The sequence below is a fragment of the Stylophora pistillata genome, chromosome 8 (genome assembly GCF_964205215.1).
Source record: "Stylophora pistillata chromosome 8, jaStyPist1.2, whole genome shotgun sequence".
NCBI classification, from domain to species: Eukaryota; Metazoa; Cnidaria; class Anthozoa; order Scleractinia; family Pocilloporidae; genus Stylophora; species Stylophora pistillata.
This window is the reverse complement of record NC_142526.1, coordinates 32,889,162-32,910,544: the sequence shown is the minus strand read 5'-3', so window position 1 is coordinate 32,910,544 and position 21,383 is coordinate 32,889,162. Positions and strand designations below refer to the sequence as shown.

The following is a 21,383-nucleotide window of genomic DNA, read 5'->3' as shown; positions in this document are numbered from 1 at the left end:
CAACTGGCACCTTGTAGTCAAACGCCCTGGTGTCAACCCTACCGAGTTTCGACTCCTAGAAAGAGTGAAGGACGAGCTAGCGGTGAGTGCGTCAGGCAACCTCATCCTACGTGGAACCCGCATAATTATCCCAAAGAGTTTACAGGAACACGTGGTTAACCTAGCGCATGAAGGCCATCAAGGGCTCGTAAAAACCAAATCTCTATTGCGCGAGAAAGTCTGGTTCCCGAACATCGACAAACTGGTGGAAAGCAAGGTTAGGTCATGCCGCGCATGCCTGATCACTACTCCTGAATGCAAGAGAGAACCCCTACAGATGTCACCACTCCCAGCAGCTCCATGGAAAGAACTCAGTGTGGACTTTGCTAACCTGCCGAATCAAGAGTACCTACTTATGGTTACGGACGACTACTCCAGATACCCAGTGGTAGAGATAGTAAAATCGACCTCAGCAGCAATGGTAATACCTAAGCTAGACAAAGTGTTCTCGGAATTTGGAGTTCCAGACGTAGTCAAGTCCGACAACGGTCCCCCGTTCAACAGCAAGGAATTCGCGTCATTTGCAGACGACCTTGGCTTCAAGCATCGAAAAGTCACTCCAAAATGGGCCAGAGCAAATGGAGAAGTCGAACGATTTGTGCGCACCGTAAAGAAAGTCATCAAGACAGCGAAGTTAGAATATAAGAACCCCAAACAGGAGCTGAACAGGCTACTAAGAAACTACCGCGCCACAACACACAGTACAACGAGGGTGGCTCCAGCAACGGCACTATTTGGAAGACCGATGAAGACGAAACTTCCCGAGTTGACAACACCCCACTCAGACCTGGAGATCCGAGAACGTGATCGGTCAGCGAAGGCTAAGATTAAGAAGCACGCAGACAACAAGCGTTATGTAAAGCCGTCAGCCGTCAAAGAAGGCGACACGGTGCTTGTCAAGAGAGACGACTCTAAGAAGAAAAGTGACACGCCGTATGACCCCAGGCCGCACATCGTCGTAGGGAAGAAAGGATCCATGGTGACTGCACAAGATGACGATGGCGTTCAGGTGACAAGGAACTCCTCGTTCTTCAAGAATGTCCCTGTGGCAGCAGAAGAAAACGCTACTGCAGAGACCAGCAAGGATCCCGTTGACGGTACACCTGTTACACCTGAAGCCGCAGATGCACCGATGCAATCTGATGTCCTACCGTCGAGACGCTATCCGCTGCGTGTGCGAACGCGCCCAGTCAAGTTGGACGACTATGTTTGTGGCTGAAAAGCGGACAGCACGTGAACTGTTGAAGACTTTGTTTAGAGTTGTGTTTGGACTCCTTTGAGCCTTAGAAACATTAAACACTTTTACAATCCTGTTAGGCCTTAAGGACTTTGAAACTGCTAGAAAGTCGTTTCAATTTGTTTTGTTTCCTTTTAAGTCGCATATCATGCTAGGCGGGTTTTTGTTTCAAAGAGGGGAGAGATGTAGTGTCGTTACCTAATACGGTCATACGCTAGGGCCCGGATGTTAACGCACGAGGCGAGCTAGGCAAGAGAGTGTACATAGATGGTAGTGAAAGCATGAATTAAAGAAACGTTCGAGTAGAGCACTCGCCTGTATTCTAAGCCACTTACCCTCCATTACAGCCGGGTATCTCATTCAAGGAGTACACATGTTAATCTGCACCATATTTAACTATGTCTGCACTCGGCTGAACTACATCAGACCGTGTCTTTTAAATGTAATGAATAACGTCGTCGTTCTCTCTTTTTCAGATAGTACGAATCAAGATCAGGATGGCGAAGCAGGTGATTATTAATTAATGAAAAGATCAATATCATATTTAAGCATTAAAGGGTTTTCGAAGAAGATCGAGCACCCGCCATATACCGGTAATTGTAGAACTTTCCTTGCCTCCTTGCCAAGGAAGTGATTGAAATTCATTCCTAGCTTAATTGATTGTGATGTTCTGATAGTAATTGCAGTTTCCATGAAAAGATGATCTTAAGTGATTCATGATGTGCTGAACCTGCACTCGGCTAAACTACATGATTCAGTTTCTTTTAAATTAACTTAATAACGTCGTTCTCTCTTTTTCAGATAACGCGAATCAAGATCGAGATGGTGCAGCAGGTGATTATTAACGAAAAGTTCATATCATATTTAAGCATTAAAGGTTTTTCTTAGACGATCGAGCACCCGCCAATTATCGGTAATTGGAGAACATTCCTTACCGATTGAAATTCGTGATTGACTGTGATGTTATCATTGGTAATTGCAGTTTCTGTGAAAAGATGATGTTAAGTAACCTAGAATACTTTCCAAGAGAATCACTTTCTTTCAACCCGATCGTTCTTTTCTTTAATGCTTGATACATCAGGAACTGGAAATGTTGGAATTGGGGTAGCGAGAGCCCCCAACGAGGTGGTTGTGGTAGACCCTCCAGAAGGTACATTGCATTATGTGTTATGATTAATGACTTCTAGGATAGTCAGAAATGAAACTTGATTTGGTACCAATAAATGGGGCTGTAACGCAAACATGTCAACTGGTGTTTAGATGAGAGTATACAAACACGTAAAAACTTGTGTTAATATTTAATTTAGGTGGACCCTAAAATAGCCATCCATATATTATTTGATTTCAAATAATTTTTATGGCCACTACCTCCTATGGAGGTGAAGCCATAATGTTGACTTGGTTGAGTGAGTGAGCGAGCGAGTGTGACTGTAGAATTCGAAAGGATAGATGGATAGAGGAATGGTGAGGTTCTTGAGCTAGCCACTATAATTTGTCAATCCTCTTTAATATTATTATCATTATTTTAATCATTAATTTATTATCATGAATATGACTATTTGTTACCATCTATTGGGTACTCAAAAAGATGTGGGATGTAATAGTAGTAGCAATATCCAGTCTTAACTGCCTATTTTTTTTTACTTCAGATGAAAACACAAATGATGAGGAACTTGGTAGACCTATCTTTACTTCATCACCAATAGTACATCAAGTACCCATTGTAGCAGGTACATGTAGGTATACTTTCCATACTTTTTCTGTCTGGAGAACTAAAGTGTAGGGTAGCATTGCTCTTGCAGCTTTAATGAACTTGTTTTCCTTTTTTTTTCTTTTTCTTTTCCTTTTCCTTTCAATTAGGTGACCAGAAAAGAGCAGAGATGTTTGTTGAAAGCCTATATGGTAAAGATGAAGGAAGTTCAATATGTTATTATTTCTGGAGTTGAGTTACAAACGGGATGGGCATAATTATATTGCACAAAGAGATATTAAGAATGGAATACCCACGTGAAAAGACTATGAGAGTTGTAATAACTTGAAAGACAAAACTTATAGCTGAAACTAGTCAATTCATGCTGTTTATAGTTTTTGTAATCATTCTCCCTGAGTTGTTCTCAATTTCCTAGAGTCAGTAGTCACATGCTGTCCTATGGGAATGGATGGCCACATTTTGGCTGCACAGGCAGTAGAAGGTAATAGTGTAATCCAATAGTTATATACAAATTTTAAAGGTCAAATATTGGCTTGTCAATCCTAGTTCAAATTACATTTTGATAGGTTTTGAACATGAATATTGTAAAATAATGTAATAGAAGAAAGGGATATTAAGTTAAAAAAAGAGGTGTAATGTTTTTCAGTGGGAACAGTGGAAGAGGAGGTGGATCAACTGGTTGGTGCAGAAGCGAGTAAGTAAAGACTTGAAATGAATCATCTTAATCTGGTCCTGCAAAGAAGTTATGTGCTCAATTGATTCTACATTCTTACTATTAGACCCAAGATGTGGACCAGCCTATGATTTACAGCTTCTAAGAAAACGAATGGTAGCACATGATGTTCCCCCAGTGCTACCATTCCTGTGCATAAATGCACGAGAAGTAAGTGTGTGAAGGTTTGTAGGGATGATTTTAGATAAGAGTTGCATACAAAGTCTCTTCAGGTTATGATGGACAAGTCACAGTTGGCCTAGTCATAAGCATGTGAAACTTCAGATTGTGTTGCAGTCAGGTTCATGACCTTGCTATATGTCAGGAGGTTTTGTGTTTGGATGAAATACATTCTTTCTCAAAGTGCCTATTTCCAGCCTGCACCATTAATGACAACCAGAAAACTTGCAGGGAAACCTAATCAAATGCTGGGGATTAACCTCTTAGGAGCCAACAGCTATACATGACCTTGTTTCTTCATGGGACTCACATTTCATTAATTCTAAGTTCTAATGTTGCAATTTAGAATCAAGTTTAGTATTACAACTGACTGAGGTCTATCTTGGGTTCATAGTGTTTTTACATAATTGTATAAAATGTACATGTAACTTTGTGTTCATGTTTAGTTTTTTTAGCGCTTTGCGTCCGATTGTAGTGTGAGAATTGTGGCATAAAACATGTCACTTAATGTTTTGACATTTCTAATCAATTCTTCCCATTCCCTAAATTATACAGATGAGTCATCACTAGTTGAAGGTTACATACATCAAAATACACTGAAATGAAATGCATGTCTTATGAAATTAGAGGTTCTGCACGATAATGTTTGGAAAGGAAAGATAAATGTTGTGCATTTATACAATTAAAAGCAATTATTATTATAACATTTAAAAAAATCTTATTACATCTAAAAATTGAACTCAGATGAGAAAGCAGTGCCACCAGGACTGTATTTCTTTGGTGCTCATCCGGTACAAAGCTTCGCAAAAGGCCATGGATACCTTAAGGTACACCTCCTATAAATTTCTGCAATAATTATAACTTCATAACAATCAGAGCAAAGAATTATACAGTGGTCATGCTTTGCATTCCATTTCATTTGGGATAAGTGATTCTAGTTAAACATATTTCAATAATAGCTGAGAAGTGCAAGTCATATAGTAGTATTGTATCCATCACTTCATTGAATATAGTACACCCTACTGGTTCATTTCAGAGCTTTGTTGGATATATCAGATGTGTTGGGAACCTGCCCTTACCAAAGCTGTTGATATGGAACATATATGGTCCAAATATGGAAATGGTATGGGACAACATATGGCTAATCTATGAGCATTGCATGGTTTTTATATGGGATGTTAGCTCCCATATCAAACCCATAAATAGTGACTAGTGCCCGCCAAGTGCATTCTATTGTCTTTCACTATGGGATTTCTACGTATTTCGTAAAGTTCCATACATTCCCCATAGGATCTGGTATGGGAATGGTATGGGTCAGTCCCATAGTGATGCCATATGATGGCTGAACATTCTCTATGGGATTGCTACGTATTTCGTAAAGTTCCATATATTCCCCATAGTATCCATTAGGGGAATGGTATGCAACAATCCCATACCATTCCCATAATGACCCTGGACCATTCTCTATGGGATTGCTATGGGATTTTAAAGTTCCATATCATTCCCATAGCATTCAGCAAAGCTGACATCTCATATGGGAACACTATGGGGTCCTTTGACTTCAGCCCCATATCTTTACCATATGATTCAGAAATTACTAAAGGGACTGTGAGGTTAAAGGCAAGTAATGGTGACATCATATTCGTCCATTGAAACCATATCTTTAATTGCATCTAAAATTTCTTGCAAAAAAAATTGAATAGAAATAACAAAAAACCAAAAATCTTATATTTCTTCTAGGTCAACACTATGAAACCGGTAGTTTTCCTCTCGCTCAACACTATCATTAACAACACTACTTTTTTTTATCAAGCAATACGACTTAACTTGCCAACTCTGTCAAATTGTTATTCTTCTTTTTGATCGACACTATAATACGGTTACTGTTATTTTTGGCCAAGACTATGAAACTGTTATTCTGTATTTTGGTCAACATTATCAAACAGAAATTTTCTTTTTGGTCAACATAATGAAATTGGTAAACTCTTGAAGTTAAACAGTTTTACAGTAATTATAAAAAGTGTTCATTCTGCTCGTTGCTCTCGTACTCTTGGGGGCCTTCTAGCTTCCACACATTTCATGTTTATCTTCTGTATGATTTGGCTCGGTTGAGGAGAGTCCTTTGAAAACTTTGAACAGACTTTACCTGAAAAAAAAAGTTTAAGTTAATATTAAGTCATATTTACATGTAAAACAGTACCCCAACTTATACGTGGAATGTTGCCTTACCAAGAAACAAAAATTGCTTGATTGGAGGTAATCAATTGTAATGGGTTCTGTTTTGTTTGCTTGATTTATAAAATTAATAACTTAATTGAAAGCTCAGTGACATTATTTTTTTTTTCATTTACTGGTGTCTTAATTATCTCTACTGTGGCTAAGGGAGTAAGATTAAAACCTTTAGATCAGTTTTATACATTTTTTGTGGAAGTTTCAATCCAGGTTAATTGTAATGGGCTGCAATGGAAACTACTGGGATTCCAGTACTTTGTGTCCAAATAAAACTCTCTCTGCTTCAATTCTATATCATAATTATTGCATGCAAGTTTGTATTAAATTGCTTATTTTTTAAGGACAACAATGCCTTAAAAACCCAGTCAATTCAAGTTCTAATTAGTGAGTTAGAGATCCCCATGACTGCAAGTTATGTACTTATTTCTGAATAAAATAATTCAGTGTTGCACTACTTACCAACAAGGGCATCAACGATGAGGGGGGTCAACGGAATGTTTGCATCACCGCTTTTGCCTTTTCTATCACTTCCCCTTGCACTTGAAATTGCAAGTGTTTCTTTGGTGAAGAATATGTCAACAACAGCGTTGACATATCCGGACCAGGACTTGAACGCAGAACAGTAGGCCCGTTGGTGAGGGTACCAGAAGACACTGGATCCCTCCATGACCTCTACCATCTGTAAATAAAAAAAACGTATACTAAGTTATATTTTAGTCTGTTTGTGACCTCTACATGTTCATTGTTGGTCGTTTGCACTGAAACAGCTTACAAAAAAAATCAAGTTATGGGTACGAAGAATGCCTAATTAACGAACAAATAAATAAACAATACACCACGCAAATATAACTCAATGAAAAAACATAACGTTATATAATATTGTCAGTAATACCTTGTATTCAGCAGCCAATGTGCTGTCCACTACTCCAGCTCCTGGTCTGTTGTTTATAACTTCTGCAGATGTCTTTGATTTTACTTCAGTATTAAAGAAAATAATCTGCTGTTATCACTCTGTTTAAGCTGATCATACTTCATGTTTTTAAAACAGAATTAACTCCTTACTTCACTAAATTCTATTGAGTATCATCTCCAAATGGTACTATAGCCTACATGTAGATGTACATGTGTGTTGGTGTGTAGCTGAAAACATGGAGCTTTCAAACTCAGAAAGTGGAAACTTACATGCTATGTTGAGTCTCTTGTGCACTTTCTCCAGCCGCTTCCTTAACGCTTTTATCTCCATCCTCTGTTCTTTACAGCAGTCACTACTAAAAGCATCAGCATCCTCAAGGATTTGTTCCCCCACCACCTCCTCCTCCATTTCATCATCACTGTTGTCTGCAATGGCACTTTGAAAATGAAGACCTCTCTTGGGCTCACGGGTTCCCTTTGTTTTAGTAGCAGCTGGCTTTGGGTTAGCAGCTGAAGAGCTCTGCTTCGATTGCACTGATCCTGGAGTGGAGATAACACTGGTGTTTGGGGTTCTGGTGAATGATTTGGTACCAGTAGAACTTCCAGGCACAGTTAGGTTGGCTACTGAAGATTCTTGTATGGTTGATCGCATTGACTCAGGAGTTGTGCTTGGGGTTCTGCCTGATGTGTAAGCGATGCGAGCTGGAGTCATTGGTGACTGGTTCGAAGAGTTGGCTTGGCGAAGTGGTTGGGGTGTGAAAGTGACGCTGGGTGAATCATTTACAATTGTAACCTCATCATTGTGTGTAGTTGCTGTTGTAGAAGCAACCCATCGACTTATAGCCTGGGCCTTTCTTGCTTCCAGCATCATCTTCTGTCTTTCTTGCTCCTGTTCTTTCTTCTTCCTTTTCTCTTCCTTGTTTTGGACAGCCTGCTCCTTTTCTTTAGCACTCTCTGTTGACTCCTGCTTCTTTTTCTTTTTCTGGTTTTCCTTGTCTCCTTCAGGATGCTTTCTTTTTTTCTGTGCTTTGGGCTCCTGTCCTTTGTTTCCATTCTTCTTTTCTTTTTCTAATTGCATCCTCTCCTTCATAAGCTCGTTCTTATCCGCTGTAAAGAAAGATTTTGAAAAAAAAAAAAAACAGTTCATCCTTTTGCCTTGCAACATTTTAAATGGTAGAAAAACTGAGAAGAGGACAATTCCAAGATTAAGCGAGTGATTTCAAAGTGGCCGACCAGGTGGCGCACAGTCAATTTAAATTAAAAACATCCAAGAGTGAAAGGCATCTTAGGCTGGTGGTACAACAAGCACTGTGCGGAAACTACAAGAGAGAAGATAAGTAAGATAAAACCGTGCCCGGTGGTGGCATTGTACATGTAGTACATGTAAATTAAACCTGGATAAGCGACAATCAAAATTGACTCACCCCCTTTGTTTAGTATCTTGGCATCATAGTATTTACCATTGGGGATCCACAAAGCATTAACGATATCCCCAACTTGCATTTCATTGTCTTCTTCGTCGTCAGGGAAGATGTGTCGAACTTCCTCTTCAGCAAGCACTCTCAAATTTTCATCATCCTCATATTTTACAAGGTACCAAAGTTCTACAGGTGTAACAAAAATTAAAACCCTTTGAATTTTCTTAAATTCAAACAATTAACTGTCAGCAGCAAGAGGCATAAAAAAAACTTTTTTAATTAAGGGGCCAGGCTGTTTGGATGCTTTCTGGGAATACAATCTGTACAGTTACTGGTCACTTTGTCACCAGTGAGTCTCGCCACCAGAAAACAACCCAAGATACTACCAATACCATGCATTTCTAGTTCTTAAAACATGTGCAGAGTGGCATTGAGTTTGTTGGTGGTGAAACTTCCTGTTGGTGAGATGACCGGTAACCATATGTACATACCCCTATGCCCTTTGAATTTTGACTAATGTCTGAAGCAGCAAGTTTTTGGAGCAACAAGAGGACTCTTGTTTCTTGGTCAGTTGTAATGTTTCCCGATTTGCAATACAATAAATATATTACTGGAGCACCAAAGTCAATAGAACTGATTGAAATGTTCTATTCAAGGGGGGAAATCCATTCATAACTTTGGCTCAAATTTTCCTTTTAAGTTCAGTTTACCGGTAGTTTCTGTTATTACTCTCTGGCTAGAGACATTACTTAAACATGTTCCAGGGAAATTTAGGCAACTGATATGTGCAGAGTGAGTAAAGGTAATGTCTTTTCTTTGTCTTCAAATGTTTGATATGCAAGGTCTATAAGCATGCAAGAGTACAAGTGAATCCTTTTGAATAAACTTGATAGTTTGGCAAAAATTATAAACAACTAAGGTGCATGTACTTACTCACTGATCTGACAACATGCATGCTTGTCGATCACTTTGTGCTTTCATAAACACGATTCAATCGAGTTGCTTACCTTCTCTTAGACGCGCTGGAGCACTTCTTTTCCTTGAATTTCTTTCCATCTTTTCTTGCAGTGGGAATAGGCAAACAAACCTTAAAACTCGCTCTGTATAAGTAACAAACTCTCTGAAGAAAGGCTTGCCGAAATGTGTGAAAAATTTGAAAAGGACGCGCATTTCGGCGTGGGTCTGAAGGGCTCTCGTTATTGGTCAATTTAACACCACGTGTTCTTGTGTTGAGTCCGAAAGTCCACTACGCACGCGCACTTGAATAACAACACGTGTGGGGGACCGGGAACTAGACTTTAAGTCAACAAACATGGCCGACGATGGCGAGAAGGTTGCACGAGAACAAAGAGGTCGCTACCGAGAATACATGCGTCATTCTAATCCATACAAATTTCCAGCGGCAAGAAGACGAAAAGGCAACCTCTATAAAGCGAAACAATCATCAACTGGTACACGAAATGATTTAAACAAATGCGATGTTGAAGAAATGATTCCCGACACGCGACATGCACAGCCTCTTTGTACTGGCGATCCTGCTGAAATATTCGAAGCAGAAACAAACAGCATGATTTTAGGTGAAGACTGCAGCTATTTTCAAGTGCAAGACATGGAAGATTCAAGCACATTTGGAGTGGAAGAAGAAAATAATTCGGGGATAAGCGGAGACGAATTTGAACTGTTTGATTCCGCGGATACTAACACTTTTGAACAATTTGTCAAAGACGAGGATGCTTGCTCGGACATTTTCAGTGACTGTGAGAACCCTGATGAAATAGACACTGAATGCATTCCAGAACATTGTGGAGCAGAATCAGATGACATGCTATATTCGGGAGCTCCAATCACAAGTAACTCAAGTGTTGTGTTGTTGCTATCTTTCGTGTTTAAGCACAAGCTTACACGTGAAGCATTCAATGATTTGCTTGCAGTAATAGAGGCTCACTGTCCCCGGCCTAACAACTGCAAGACAACAGTAAACAACCTGTTCCAATTTCTGAGCAGAGCGAAGGGAAATGTTGTCAAGGATTACTTCTGTGGTTTCTGCAAGGCATATTATGGCAAAGATGTCAAAGGAAACTGTACCATTTGTGGCAAAAGCATCCAAAACAACGGTGGATTCTTCATTGAAGTGCCTATTGAAAATCAGCTACTTAAGTTTTTCTCTGGTAAGTGCAAGACTAAGTATGTAATTGTGTTACAGTATTAAAGTATTTTCAAATGCTACTACCACAGTCCAACAGTCGTCATAATTTATAACATAATATCGTTATTATTTTCATTATCTATAACAAAATTCTGGTTCTGGAGAGGCCTATTTGTCATGTAATTGGTGCATGATCAGGTTGGTACTGTACATGTACTGGTATCCAATGTCTGCATACTTCAAATCGGATACCTGTAATTGGACACCTACGTCATTTGCAGGTCAATCGACATCAATGGACAGTTTTTTGGGTCCGGGGAGGTGGGGATTTCACACAAATCATGTGCATTCTGATACAGGGATTTGAACCTGGAACTGCAAAAATTAATGCATGCCTCTTTTGCATATGAGCTGTTACTGAATACAATTTAAGCATAGATTACAGGGAAATGTAAAATGCTAGTATGCCCTCTACATCAAGAACGTTCAGCTATGTTTTATACAAGGGTCTCTTTTTCTTCAGATTCAGAATTTGTTGATGGACTAAAGTACCGATTTCACCGAGTTAAGAGGGCTGAAGACAATATAGAAGATGTCTATGATGGTTCCCTTTACAAAAGCAAGAGTGGTCCAGGTGGATTTCTTCTAGAGCCATATAACATCTCAGTAAAACTTAACACTGATGGTGTGGCAATATTTCGTTCATCACAATTTGGAGTTTGGCCTCTGTTTCTCCTCGTTAATGAGCTTCCTCCATCACTAAGGTACACAAATATATGTAGGCCCAATACCGGTATTTACCACACTGTATTTTAAAAAAAGTAAGGACAACAATAATTACAGTATTATTCACCCTCAAACATCCATTCTCAGTTATATGTATCAAATGAAATGTGTTGTATTAATGAGTCAGAATGCAGTTACATGTACATTAACTTTAAGGAGTCACAAGCTCTTGTAGGTAGTTAACAGTATAAAATTATGTAAGTTTTACACTATAGAGTACTTGCAAAGTGAACAGATACTTGCATAGTGCCTTCCTTTCTCAGGTGTATAAATGGTTACCAGAAAATTTACTCCTGGGGATAAAACTGCAATCGACTAGCATCTCATCCAGGGGGGAGTAGAAATACTCCTAGTCGGTTCATGTTAAAATAAACTAGGATAAGCCCCAGCTCTGATGAGCCACTTGCCTTGTATATGGACTATCTTACCTAAGCACTTACACCAGATATGTTACTTTTACAGGAGAACTAACAAGTACAGAATATTTGGTGGTCTATGGTTTGGTGAAGAGAAACCTTTTTTCTCAACTTTCTTCAAGCCATTTGTTGACACTTTGTGGAAAACAGAAATGCATGGTTAGTAAAAAACAATTACATTTGGATAAGTCACCTAAATTTTCATTTATTTTTCCATAAAATAAATTTTTTGTGTAAAGGTACTGTACTCATCCATCAATAGCCGTTTTTACAAAGGAATTAAAAAATTGAAAAAAGTAACAATTAAATAAAGAATCTCCAGAACATGTGTCATGTGGTCAGTCTTTTAATTGGAGAGTGCCTTTAGTATAACATGTAATATTTTACTTAAGACTTTAAAAGTTTGTTTATTGAAATAACACCCAAAGACAAACTTAGGAACTCAGTGATTGAAAGTTCTTTGAGGTATGAATTTGGTCTGTATAAAGGGGTTGTTCATAAAAGGAGAAGTTTAAAATTATTGTACTTTTTGATATAACAGGAATTGAAGTCACACTTCCAGATGGAGCAAAGAAGAAATCCAAGGTTATGGCTCTTTCTGGTCACTTTGATCTTCCAGCCAGAGCTGGTGTCCTTGAGCAGATGACATATGTTGGCCACGATAGCTGTAGCTTTTGTGATGAACATGGCGACATTGTCAAGACTACTGGAAGAGGCCATGTTATGACCTTTCCATTTCGCAACACTCCATCTGGGCATGCTAAACCACGTGAGGCAGTGGATGTTAAGGCTCACTCGTATGAAGCCCTTGAAAAGAATGCCACTGTAAGATACCTGTGACTTAATATTTTGATTGTAACTTAATATTTTGATTACATCTAAATAATAAAAAGAACGTTACATGTGGTTCATGGATGTTGTAGTTCAACTTTATCTTTAGTTTAAAATTTTTTAAACCAGTTTGATTTTTATTTCCCTTTTTTCATACTACGATAATCAATTTGAGGCAATGATAGTTAGTATTCAAACTGGTTTGAAAAATTTTAAACCAAAGACAAATTTAAACCACAACATAGATATGAATATGATGATTTGTTATTAGTGTGAACAACACAAGATATCAAGAACATAATGACTAAAGCATAACATTGTAAGGAAGAAACTTATTTTTTCTCTATGTTGTTATGTCACTACTGTGAACCAGGTCTTGGAAATGTTGTTGCTCAAGAATATGTATCTTGTTTTAAAATGCCTTTAGTTATTTTTGGGAAAACACTGAACTTCAGATTTCCTTTACAGGTTTGTGGCATTAAGGCACCAAGCCCATTATTACAGTTACCGAGCTTCGACGTTGTTAATGGCATTGCTATAGATGCTATGCACTGTGTCTACCTTGGAGTTGTAAAACAACTTGTTGGCCTGTGGTTTAATTCAAAGCACAGTGATCAGAGGTGGTACTGTGGGAGCCAAGTAGAGATGGTGGATAAACGCCTGCTGGAGATCAAGCCCCCTACTGTGATTACCAGGATCCCAAGAAGTATTCAGCATCATGTAAAATTCTGGAAAGGTAATCAACTTATGAGACATAAGCTGAAGCTTTATTATTTAGTGCACTTATCAGTGTCTTGCTGGGTGGAGGGGGAGAGTGTATTTTATAAATGTAAAGAAAAATGAAAGAAAAAGTTGAAAGTCTTAATTAGTTTCCACACTTACCTAAGCAAGTCCAAGCCTGCATTGATATCATATTCATTTGCACTGTTTCTTCTTTTACAGCTACAGAGTACCGCAACTGGCTACTTTATTATTCCCTACCCTGTTTAAAAGGAATTCTACCTGACGATTATTACCAGCATTATGCCTTGTTGGTTGGTGGCATTACCTTACTGTCTGGAAGATCCATTTCCCCTGGACAACTTCAAATGGCTGGAAAGTTCCTGATTCATTTTGTTGAGATGTTTGATGTGTATTATGGTAAGAAATATTATATGTAATGATAAAAACAGTATATATCACTTGCTATATATAGTGCTAACTATTCAAAGTTTACTCAAGGTGTTATAAATTATTTTCAAGCAACATAACCATGAGCTTGAATTTTTTGGTTAATTAACTCATAAGACTTAAAATCCTTTGTGCTAATAACCAAGATAGGGAATGCACACTTAATGGACACACTGCAAAAGAACTGCAAAAGGTATTTTATTCCTGCCCTTACAGGAAGTACATGTATCTTTTTATATTGACAGATCCAAGATATGTGCTGATGAATCAGCACATGCTGCTTCATTTGGAGAAATCAGTGCGGGATCATGGTCCCCTTTGGAGCAGTTCCTTGTTCGTTTTTGAGGATTGGAATGGAGACCTTTCTAATTATTTCCATGGAACACAAAACATTGCAATCCAGGTCAGCTAGTGTTGCAAACTGTTCAATTAATACTTTGTACAGGAAGTTGATGGTTGTTGTACTCTTCCTGGTATAATTTTAAACAAGTTTTAAGACAATGAATTACTGTTTTGACCAACTTTTAGCCACAAAGTAAAAATAATGGAGTCAGGCCATAATACAATAGAATTTATTCAGTGTGTGTTCTTGTTGTATGTCTTGCATTCAATGGTTCTAAGTTTCCATTTAATTTTTTATTGTTTTGAAGATAATGACTGCTGTGACAAGTCAACAAAGCTTCCCAGAAATGATAAAAGAGATTCCTCCAGGGCATGCAAAAGATCTGGTGCTGCGGCTTCGTGGGCAAACAAACAGGTTGGTAGTTAACCCTTTCGTGGCATATCAATCATTCTACTTACTTATTGTTTTTGTGTATGTTTAACAAATTGTAATCCAATCGCAAGGAACTTCTAAACAAGTCTGGAGTAATATGACTTTAAGTAAAGACCTCTAAGGGGCATAGGTTGTATAACAGCAGTATTTTTTTCTTGTCTTTCAGGACCAACAGGATGCATCTCAAAAATGAGTTTTTTGCAATTGGTGCTCTAAAGAAAGGGACACCTGGTGCACCATTTGAAGAAGATCTTCTGCTTTGTTTGGGTGTGGAGTCCATTGAATGTGTCACTTTCTTTAAACGTCTACAATTTGGGGATGCCATTTTTCACTCACAAATGTACAAGAGAGTTTCAAGAAGAAACAACTTCACCATTGCGTATTGCCAGGGAGGGCACACAAGCTATGGCCAAATTGAAGTGTTCTTTTTGGTTGAGGAAACTTTCAGGATGACTTGTGGCGCAGTCATCGCTCCAATGCCCAAGTCTAGTGGAGTACTTTGTGAAAGGCATGAAGTATTGGGGAATGTTGTCAATCACATTGTTCCTCTCCACCAACCAAAGAAGAACAGATTTGACATTATCCCTTTAGAGGACATTATAGATGTGTGTCTGTACATTAAATTTTCAGATAGTGAGGTGGGATATGCTGCGCATTTTCCTAACCATTTTGAAAAGGACTGAACATTGTCTTGTATACATGTACATGCATTTTCTTTTGCAAATTTTAGACCAAAAATTGTCACTGGCCTGCCAATGTAAAGCGATGAACATCAACAATGATTGTATAAATTCAAATCACTGAATTTTTTTTGCATTCAAGCTTCGTCATCAGTCTTCAACACACAATTGGACGCATAAGGCCTTGCATTTAAGCTTACTGAAGCCTTATTACATTAAATTTTCGCACCACATTAATTTTGTGATTTTGAGGTTTATGCATTTCACAATTTTGCAAAAGGTTTTGTATTTTGAGTCACTTTTATTCTGTGTTTATCAGTGAGGTGATTTACCTCAATTTTGGCAATTTACTGTAAAAATTCTATGACCTAAATATAAGGATTGTTGTACAAATAAGTTTCAAAAACTATTATGTTATCAAGCTTCAGGTCCGTTGACACTCACATCTTCAAAGTTAACTTCACTTTTCATTTTCTTTTGGACTTGCAAACTGTAATTTAACTTATTCTTTCTTGATTTTTACCTAATGCATCACATAATTTTCACATCATGTTATGTACACAAAACTTGTTTTTCATGCCACTTAAACTTTTCAATATTTTAAAATTAATTGCCAAATTCGCAAAGTTTAGGCATTGCAAAGATTTCATGTAATAAGGAACATGTAGCTTGTTATTTTCCTACGTACAGTCTGCAAAGATTTCATTTAATATAAAGCCTTGAATCTTTGCTACCAAACTTAATTTTTCAAACATGAAAAACTTTTTTGAAAAAAGGCCTTCAGTTCATGGTGACAATGAGAAGGATTTATTATTCAACAAAGTATGATGCAGTATATGCATGTTGATATTGTTGTAAGTTTCATAAAACTCAAGTTAACACTTGAATTATGACATGTAACACAATGACAATGCATAGGTGAACAGAAACTTGAATGAAATTTTCATCTATTTTTATTAGGGAAGCATGTCAGAGTGTTGCAAAGTTATCTCTTGACTCATGTAAAATATTCTTAGACTTTTATGGTCATTTCAGTTAAAAAAAATGTAGCCTGTCAGAATAATTAATGGTTTTTGCTCTCTGTTTACAATAGAGGACATTATTGTCTCAGTCCAATTAATAAAATTGTCAATTACTCAATGTGTGGACATGTGTTTTCCCATTGCCATTATGAGCATAGATATGTCCCATAGATTTCCCATAGAACTACTGTCATGGGAGATCTTTGGGAAACAAGAGCTGAAATGGTTGAAATATGGAGAGTGAATGTCCCATAGAGATCCCATACAGTTTTCACAATGGGAAATCTATGGGGCATGATGAACACCTGTCAGCTGGTATGGGTAATCTATGGTATACTCTTCATAATGAATGTCCCATATCAATGCCATAGGTAAGGACAGTTGTGGGAATTCTTATTGGTATGGGATGTGTATGGGAACCTTATTCCCATAGGTTTCCCATAAAATAAGAAGCCTTCTATTTTCTTCCCATGCATGTCCCATAGTTAAAAATTTGGTAAAATTTGGCCCCATACCAATTCCATATACCCAGGTTACCTTCCCATACCATTCCCATCTATGGGTCAGATATGGTCCAAGCAGTCCCATACCATTCCCATACTTTTGCTTTGGTAAGGGTGCTATCTGTGTGCCTCCTGTCAAGGCAGCAATTTTGATAACAGTGGTAAGTGTTTAGGCTTGATTACCAACCTCTGTTATTATTATTGTTATTATTATTATTATTATAATTATTATTAGTTGTTGAGACACTGGTGGTTCTCCTGGTGACTCACATGATTATCAAGCTGTATCCCAAGGAAATCATTTTCAAATTTTTTCCCACTTTTACCATGAAACAGCAGTTTATTGGACAACAAAAGTCAGCTCTCAAAAGGCATGTAACCTCAAACAGATTTTTCCATAGCTCATTGTCAATCACAACATTGTCTTGGAAAATAAAAGTTAGGAAACAAACACAAATTAGTTGTTCAACAAAAATGCATGCAAAAGTAATATGTTTTGAACAGAACCATCCAAAAGAGATATTGTCATGTCCTCAGTAATATAATGAATTGACTGTCTTATTTGCATAGCTTGTGGGAAACATCAACAATCTCAACAATCAAGTGAAGATGTGGAGATCAGGGTGATGCAGCCCACGTTAACTTCCAACAGGATGATAGTTGGAAGTTTGATAGCAGGTCAGTGCAGGTATCTGAGCTTCCAATTTGTTGCTCAAATTGTAACCTATCAAAGGTATCCCATACATGGTAGTCCTGTAGCTGATAATCATAATTTACAAAAATCTCAAATCTCCTGATTTTCTTCTGATTTGGGAGTTTTAAAAAACATTTACAAACAAACAAACCACGAAATGAAAAAAACTCAAGTGTATGATGTTCTGTTAAATTATGCAATTTAACACTGATAATTATCTCGTTGTGTATTAATGGTATGGATGACTATGTCTTTAAGGAAATGAAAGTAGCCTTACAAGAGAGTTGGTAGAAGCAATACACCAAGGCAAGGAGGCTTCAAATGCTCTAAAGGCTCACAAGTTAATGTTGCAGTGTACTATAACTAATTATTGTTCAGGTTGATCTCATTATAACCATAATGGTTTAAGTTTTCTAACTCAAACTACATTAATTTGAATTTACAGGGACCTCTTGGAAAGGGACTGAGCTATAAGATTACAGCAGGAAATTGAATTGCAAGCTTCTGTAAGTTTGGTAGATCACAGATAAATTGGCAACCATTAAATACACTGTAGATTCAAAATTGTGTACCAAAGACAGTTAAATCTGCGTATACCACACATACAGCACAAAAATGCCAATGCATGTACATTAGAAAAAGAAATGTAAACTGCTTATAGAAAGAACTCATGGTGTATATCTTTTTGGTAGAAGAGAAAAATTAAAAAATACAAACAATAAAGAGGAAATTAACTGAAAATACCATTGTTGGCTTTCTGGATAAACCAATCAGACACCTCAAAGATAGCACTATATGAACTAGGAAACAAATGTAGCTTTATTGATGTAAACAGCTAATAGAAAGAAATCCTGATGTAATTTTTTTCTTTTTGTAGAAAAGAAAAATTAATATAAAAACAAGAATGAAGAAACTGGAAATACAATCGTTGGCTTTATTTGAAATGTATTTTATAAAGTGGTGCTTTGAATTACATATACTTTATTATGAATTCCACTTTTTCAGGAGGCTTTAGACAGGGCCAAAAGCAAACCACAAACAGAGGAAAGAGTAAGTTTAATTAAATTTGTTGTATATTTTTAAAGATTTTTTAACCTTACATGAGCAGAATATCAACATCGTTCATTAACAGATATATTACTTCCAAATGAATTTCTAAATCTTGGCATGTCCATTTCCATGTGTTCTAAATTCAATCACAGGCCCAAAGACCTCAGGACTTAGAAAATGAGGTAAATAATGCAAATGTTCTGGCAATTGTATTTATTAACAATAAATAAACCAGATAATATCTGAAAAGTAGTATTCCAAAACTCCACATCAACAGAAATGCGTATACCAGTAGTATGTATATATTTGTGTATAAGTGAAGGCATCTGTTTTTGCACAGAGTGAAATGTGGCTGTATATAGTGCTATTAAAAGCAAAACAGGAAATTGGGAAATGATCGCTTTTATGCCCCATGTTAATTGTCTACTAAATTAAAATAACTCATTGTATTTTACTTATATGGCAGGCTGATCTTGGTGAGGGTGAAAATAAGGATGAAACTGTGGTGGATTCTGTGGAGGTAATGTCTGTACTTCCTTGAAACTGCCAAAACTAATATGGCTTAACTGGCCAAAGTGCGAAATTGGACTTTGATTGATTTATTGGATATTCCCAGTTATGGCTTTTAAGAATCCTTGATATATCTTTGTCTGCAATTGACGTACTCGTCAATTGATGTTCCTAAAAAACTCTAATATAAGGAAAAATCCAGCAAATTCACTGGCGTGCAGTGAATTTGTTCTTCCATGAGTTCTAAGTGTTGGTCAAATGCCAATTTCCTCATTGTACTTTGAATTTCAACTGCATGTGCAGCACTGCACGGTAATAATTATCAGCAAGGCAAGGTGAAATTTTTTGGGTTTAAATGATAATTATGATGGTTTCTTTGCAACTCTTTGAACACTGGAGAAATTATTCCCTTAATAAGTCTTAATAAGTCTTGGGAAATACTTTAATGTGAGTAAAACTCCAATTAATCATTCTTGTTTAGGTCCGCAAGAGAAGGCTCGCAAGGTTTAGTGAAGGGGTAATTACTTTTAATGATGTATTTGAAAAATTATCCATTGCAAGTCTTTTTTAAGTGAATAGTAAACCTTTCATTTGGAAAACAACTTTGAAAACATAGGTGGTCAAACACAAACGAGTAAAAATTGATTCTTTTATATATTTTGTAGGAATCTTGTAAATATCCCCGTAATAATGAGAGTGACTGTGATGAAGATAGTAGAATTGTAAGTATCGTAAGTGGTTTGAAATGAAGTATAGTTAATATTTCAAAAGTTGAAGGAAAAAGTGCAGATCTTTTGAAGAATTTATTTGATTAAAACGTATTTTTTTTTTCTGCAGACTTTCAAGAATTAATAATTTGTATTTTTGTAGTAAAATCTCAATTGTTGAACTTAATCAATAAATTTTCATTTCTATTTAATTTTTAGTGATTTGTTCTTAATAAGTTATTATGTATTACCCATATTGTAATTCATATTTTTATAAGCAATACAACAATTTAAGTTGTGATGCAAGTTGTGGATGGGTTTTATTCAAATTAAACTTCATTTCCCTTCCTTGATGTTGTTTTTTCTTCAAAAAAGTTATGAGATATATTATCAATAGTTTGTCTATTTGCATGTCTTTTGATGCTGTCAATACAAATAATAATAAAAGTGAATGAGGTCCAGGTTCAGCACTAGGCAATTATAAGTGTATTCAACATCTCTCCTTGTATAATAATAAACTATAAGTGAATCTCGCAACTTGATTAACTGAATTAAACGGGAGGTGATGATTATTGCCAATGTGACACAAAGTAAGAAATCATTCGTTGAAAGCAAAACGGATGGGTTAGCTCAATGATGGTACAAATAAAAACTCGCACTCTCTAAATTAACTGTTTATTGTATCCATTCATTTCTTTTCTGGCAATAGATAGGTTTTCACAACTTATTTAAAGAATTCCGGATTCCGGGTTTTAGGGTTGCCCCAAAGGAACTACTGTTGGCGGTTTTCACATCATTTTGATTTCAGTATCAACAAGATTACAAACAACTATGCGCATGAAATGAAATGAAATGAAAGAAAAGTTCTTTTCGTTGATATGTAATGGTGGCCTTAATAATTTCTTCTTTCATACACTGTTGAGGGTCTTTAAAGCAAAACTGATTTCGAAAGGTTTGCTCAGTGATCATCCAAACAATAGAGGCTCAAATTCCCTCAGTTAATAGTTGATATTATCCATTCATTCATTTCTGATCATTAATATTGGTTCTCACAACTACAATACCCCCCTTCCTGTTAATCCAGCCAAATAACTGAAATAAATTTGAATTGATTTAATTTAGAGTTTATTTGCATTTGCACACGACCCCACAATTAAGCTGTTCAGCTTTAAACATTATCGTGTCTAAATAAAGGTGTTATTATACTGTCGGCAGTTATGAAAAGTTTATATAAGCAATTTTGATTTCAGTAATTTTGATTTTCAATTTACAATAAAGCGAAGCACTTGTCAAACTTGAAAAGTAGTATTTTCGTAATGAAATCGACAGTAACACAAGAATTAACATCATTCCAAAGTTAAAGCAAAGTTGAATTCGAAATCTGTCGAAGTTCTCTATGAATTCTCAGATGACTTATTCGCTCCACGTGATTTTTTAAATGCAAGCATAAGAAAGGCAAATGTTGTCTTTCCATATATTTTTTTATGCAGAGATATATCCGTTGATAAGATAAAAAAAAAAGAATAAATGCTGTGTACTGTAGGAATTCAGCTCACAACCTCTCGCTTTATGGGCTACCAGCTAGTTTTACAGTCAGGGGTCTTAAAATCAGGGGTTCCTACAGTCAGGGGTTCTTAGAATCAGGGGTTCTT

General features: G+C 36.8%; 3 protein-coding genes across 8 annotated transcripts; 2 read left to right on the top strand and 1 right to left on the bottom strand.

Annotated features, from left to right (window-relative positions):
* Positions 1 to 1,607: 1,607 nt before the first annotated feature.
* On the top strand, positions 1,608 to 20,079 carry LOC148725900 (uncharacterized). 6 transcript variants are annotated; one of them, XM_088730073.1, is made up of 19 exons: positions 1,611 to 1,785; positions 2,078 to 2,110; positions 2,358 to 2,426; positions 2,926 to 3,006; positions 3,137 to 3,178; positions 3,403 to 3,468; positions 3,634 to 3,681; positions 3,767 to 3,870; positions 4,624 to 4,706; positions 4,916 to 4,952; positions 16,889 to 16,931; positions 17,341 to 17,448; positions 17,723 to 17,804; positions 17,910 to 17,970; positions 18,470 to 18,514; positions 18,667 to 18,696; positions 18,981 to 19,034; positions 19,506 to 19,746; positions 19,862 to 20,079. In XM_088730073.1, exons 1-14 carry the CDS (start codon positions 1,650 to 1,652, stop codon positions 17,929 to 17,931), a joined length of 954 nt encoding a protein of 317 aa, XP_088586199.1. In that variant the 5' UTR covers positions 1,611 to 1,649; the 3' UTR covers positions 17,932 to 17,970; positions 18,470 to 18,514; positions 18,667 to 18,696; positions 18,981 to 19,034; positions 19,506 to 19,746; positions 19,862 to 20,079. The 6 variants fall into 6 exon arrangements, with proteins under 6 accessions (XP_088586203.1, XP_088586202.1, XP_088586200.1 ...); XM_088730071.1 differs by having other exon boundaries at positions 2,926 to 3,012; XM_088730072.1 differs by having other exon boundaries at positions 2,926 to 3,012; positions 19,690 to 19,746; positions 19,862 to 19,943.
* On the bottom strand, positions 5,525 to 9,611 carry LOC111337624 (uncharacterized). Its single transcript, XM_088730070.1, has 6 exons — positions 9,449 to 9,611; positions 8,448 to 8,627; positions 7,294 to 8,130; positions 7,004 to 7,086; positions 6,571 to 6,790; positions 5,525 to 6,025 (listed from the first exon to the last, which is right to left on the bottom strand). The coding sequence occupies exons 1-6, from the start codon at positions 9,609 to 9,611 to the stop codon at positions 5,904 to 5,906; spliced, it is 1,605 nt and encodes a 534-aa protein (XP_088586196.1). The 3' UTR covers positions 5,525 to 5,903.
* On the top strand, positions 9,754 to 16,385 carry LOC111343820 (uncharacterized). Its single transcript, XM_088730069.1, has 9 exons — positions 9,754 to 10,609; positions 11,111 to 11,351; positions 11,836 to 11,948; positions 12,331 to 12,614; positions 13,089 to 13,356; positions 13,563 to 13,760; positions 14,036 to 14,193; positions 14,441 to 14,547; positions 14,732 to 16,385. The coding sequence occupies exons 1-9, from the start codon at positions 9,754 to 9,756 to the stop codon at positions 15,246 to 15,248; spliced, it is 2,742 nt and encodes a 913-aa protein (XP_088586195.1). The 3' UTR covers positions 15,249 to 16,385.
* Positions 20,080 to 21,383: the final 1,304 nt, after the last annotated feature.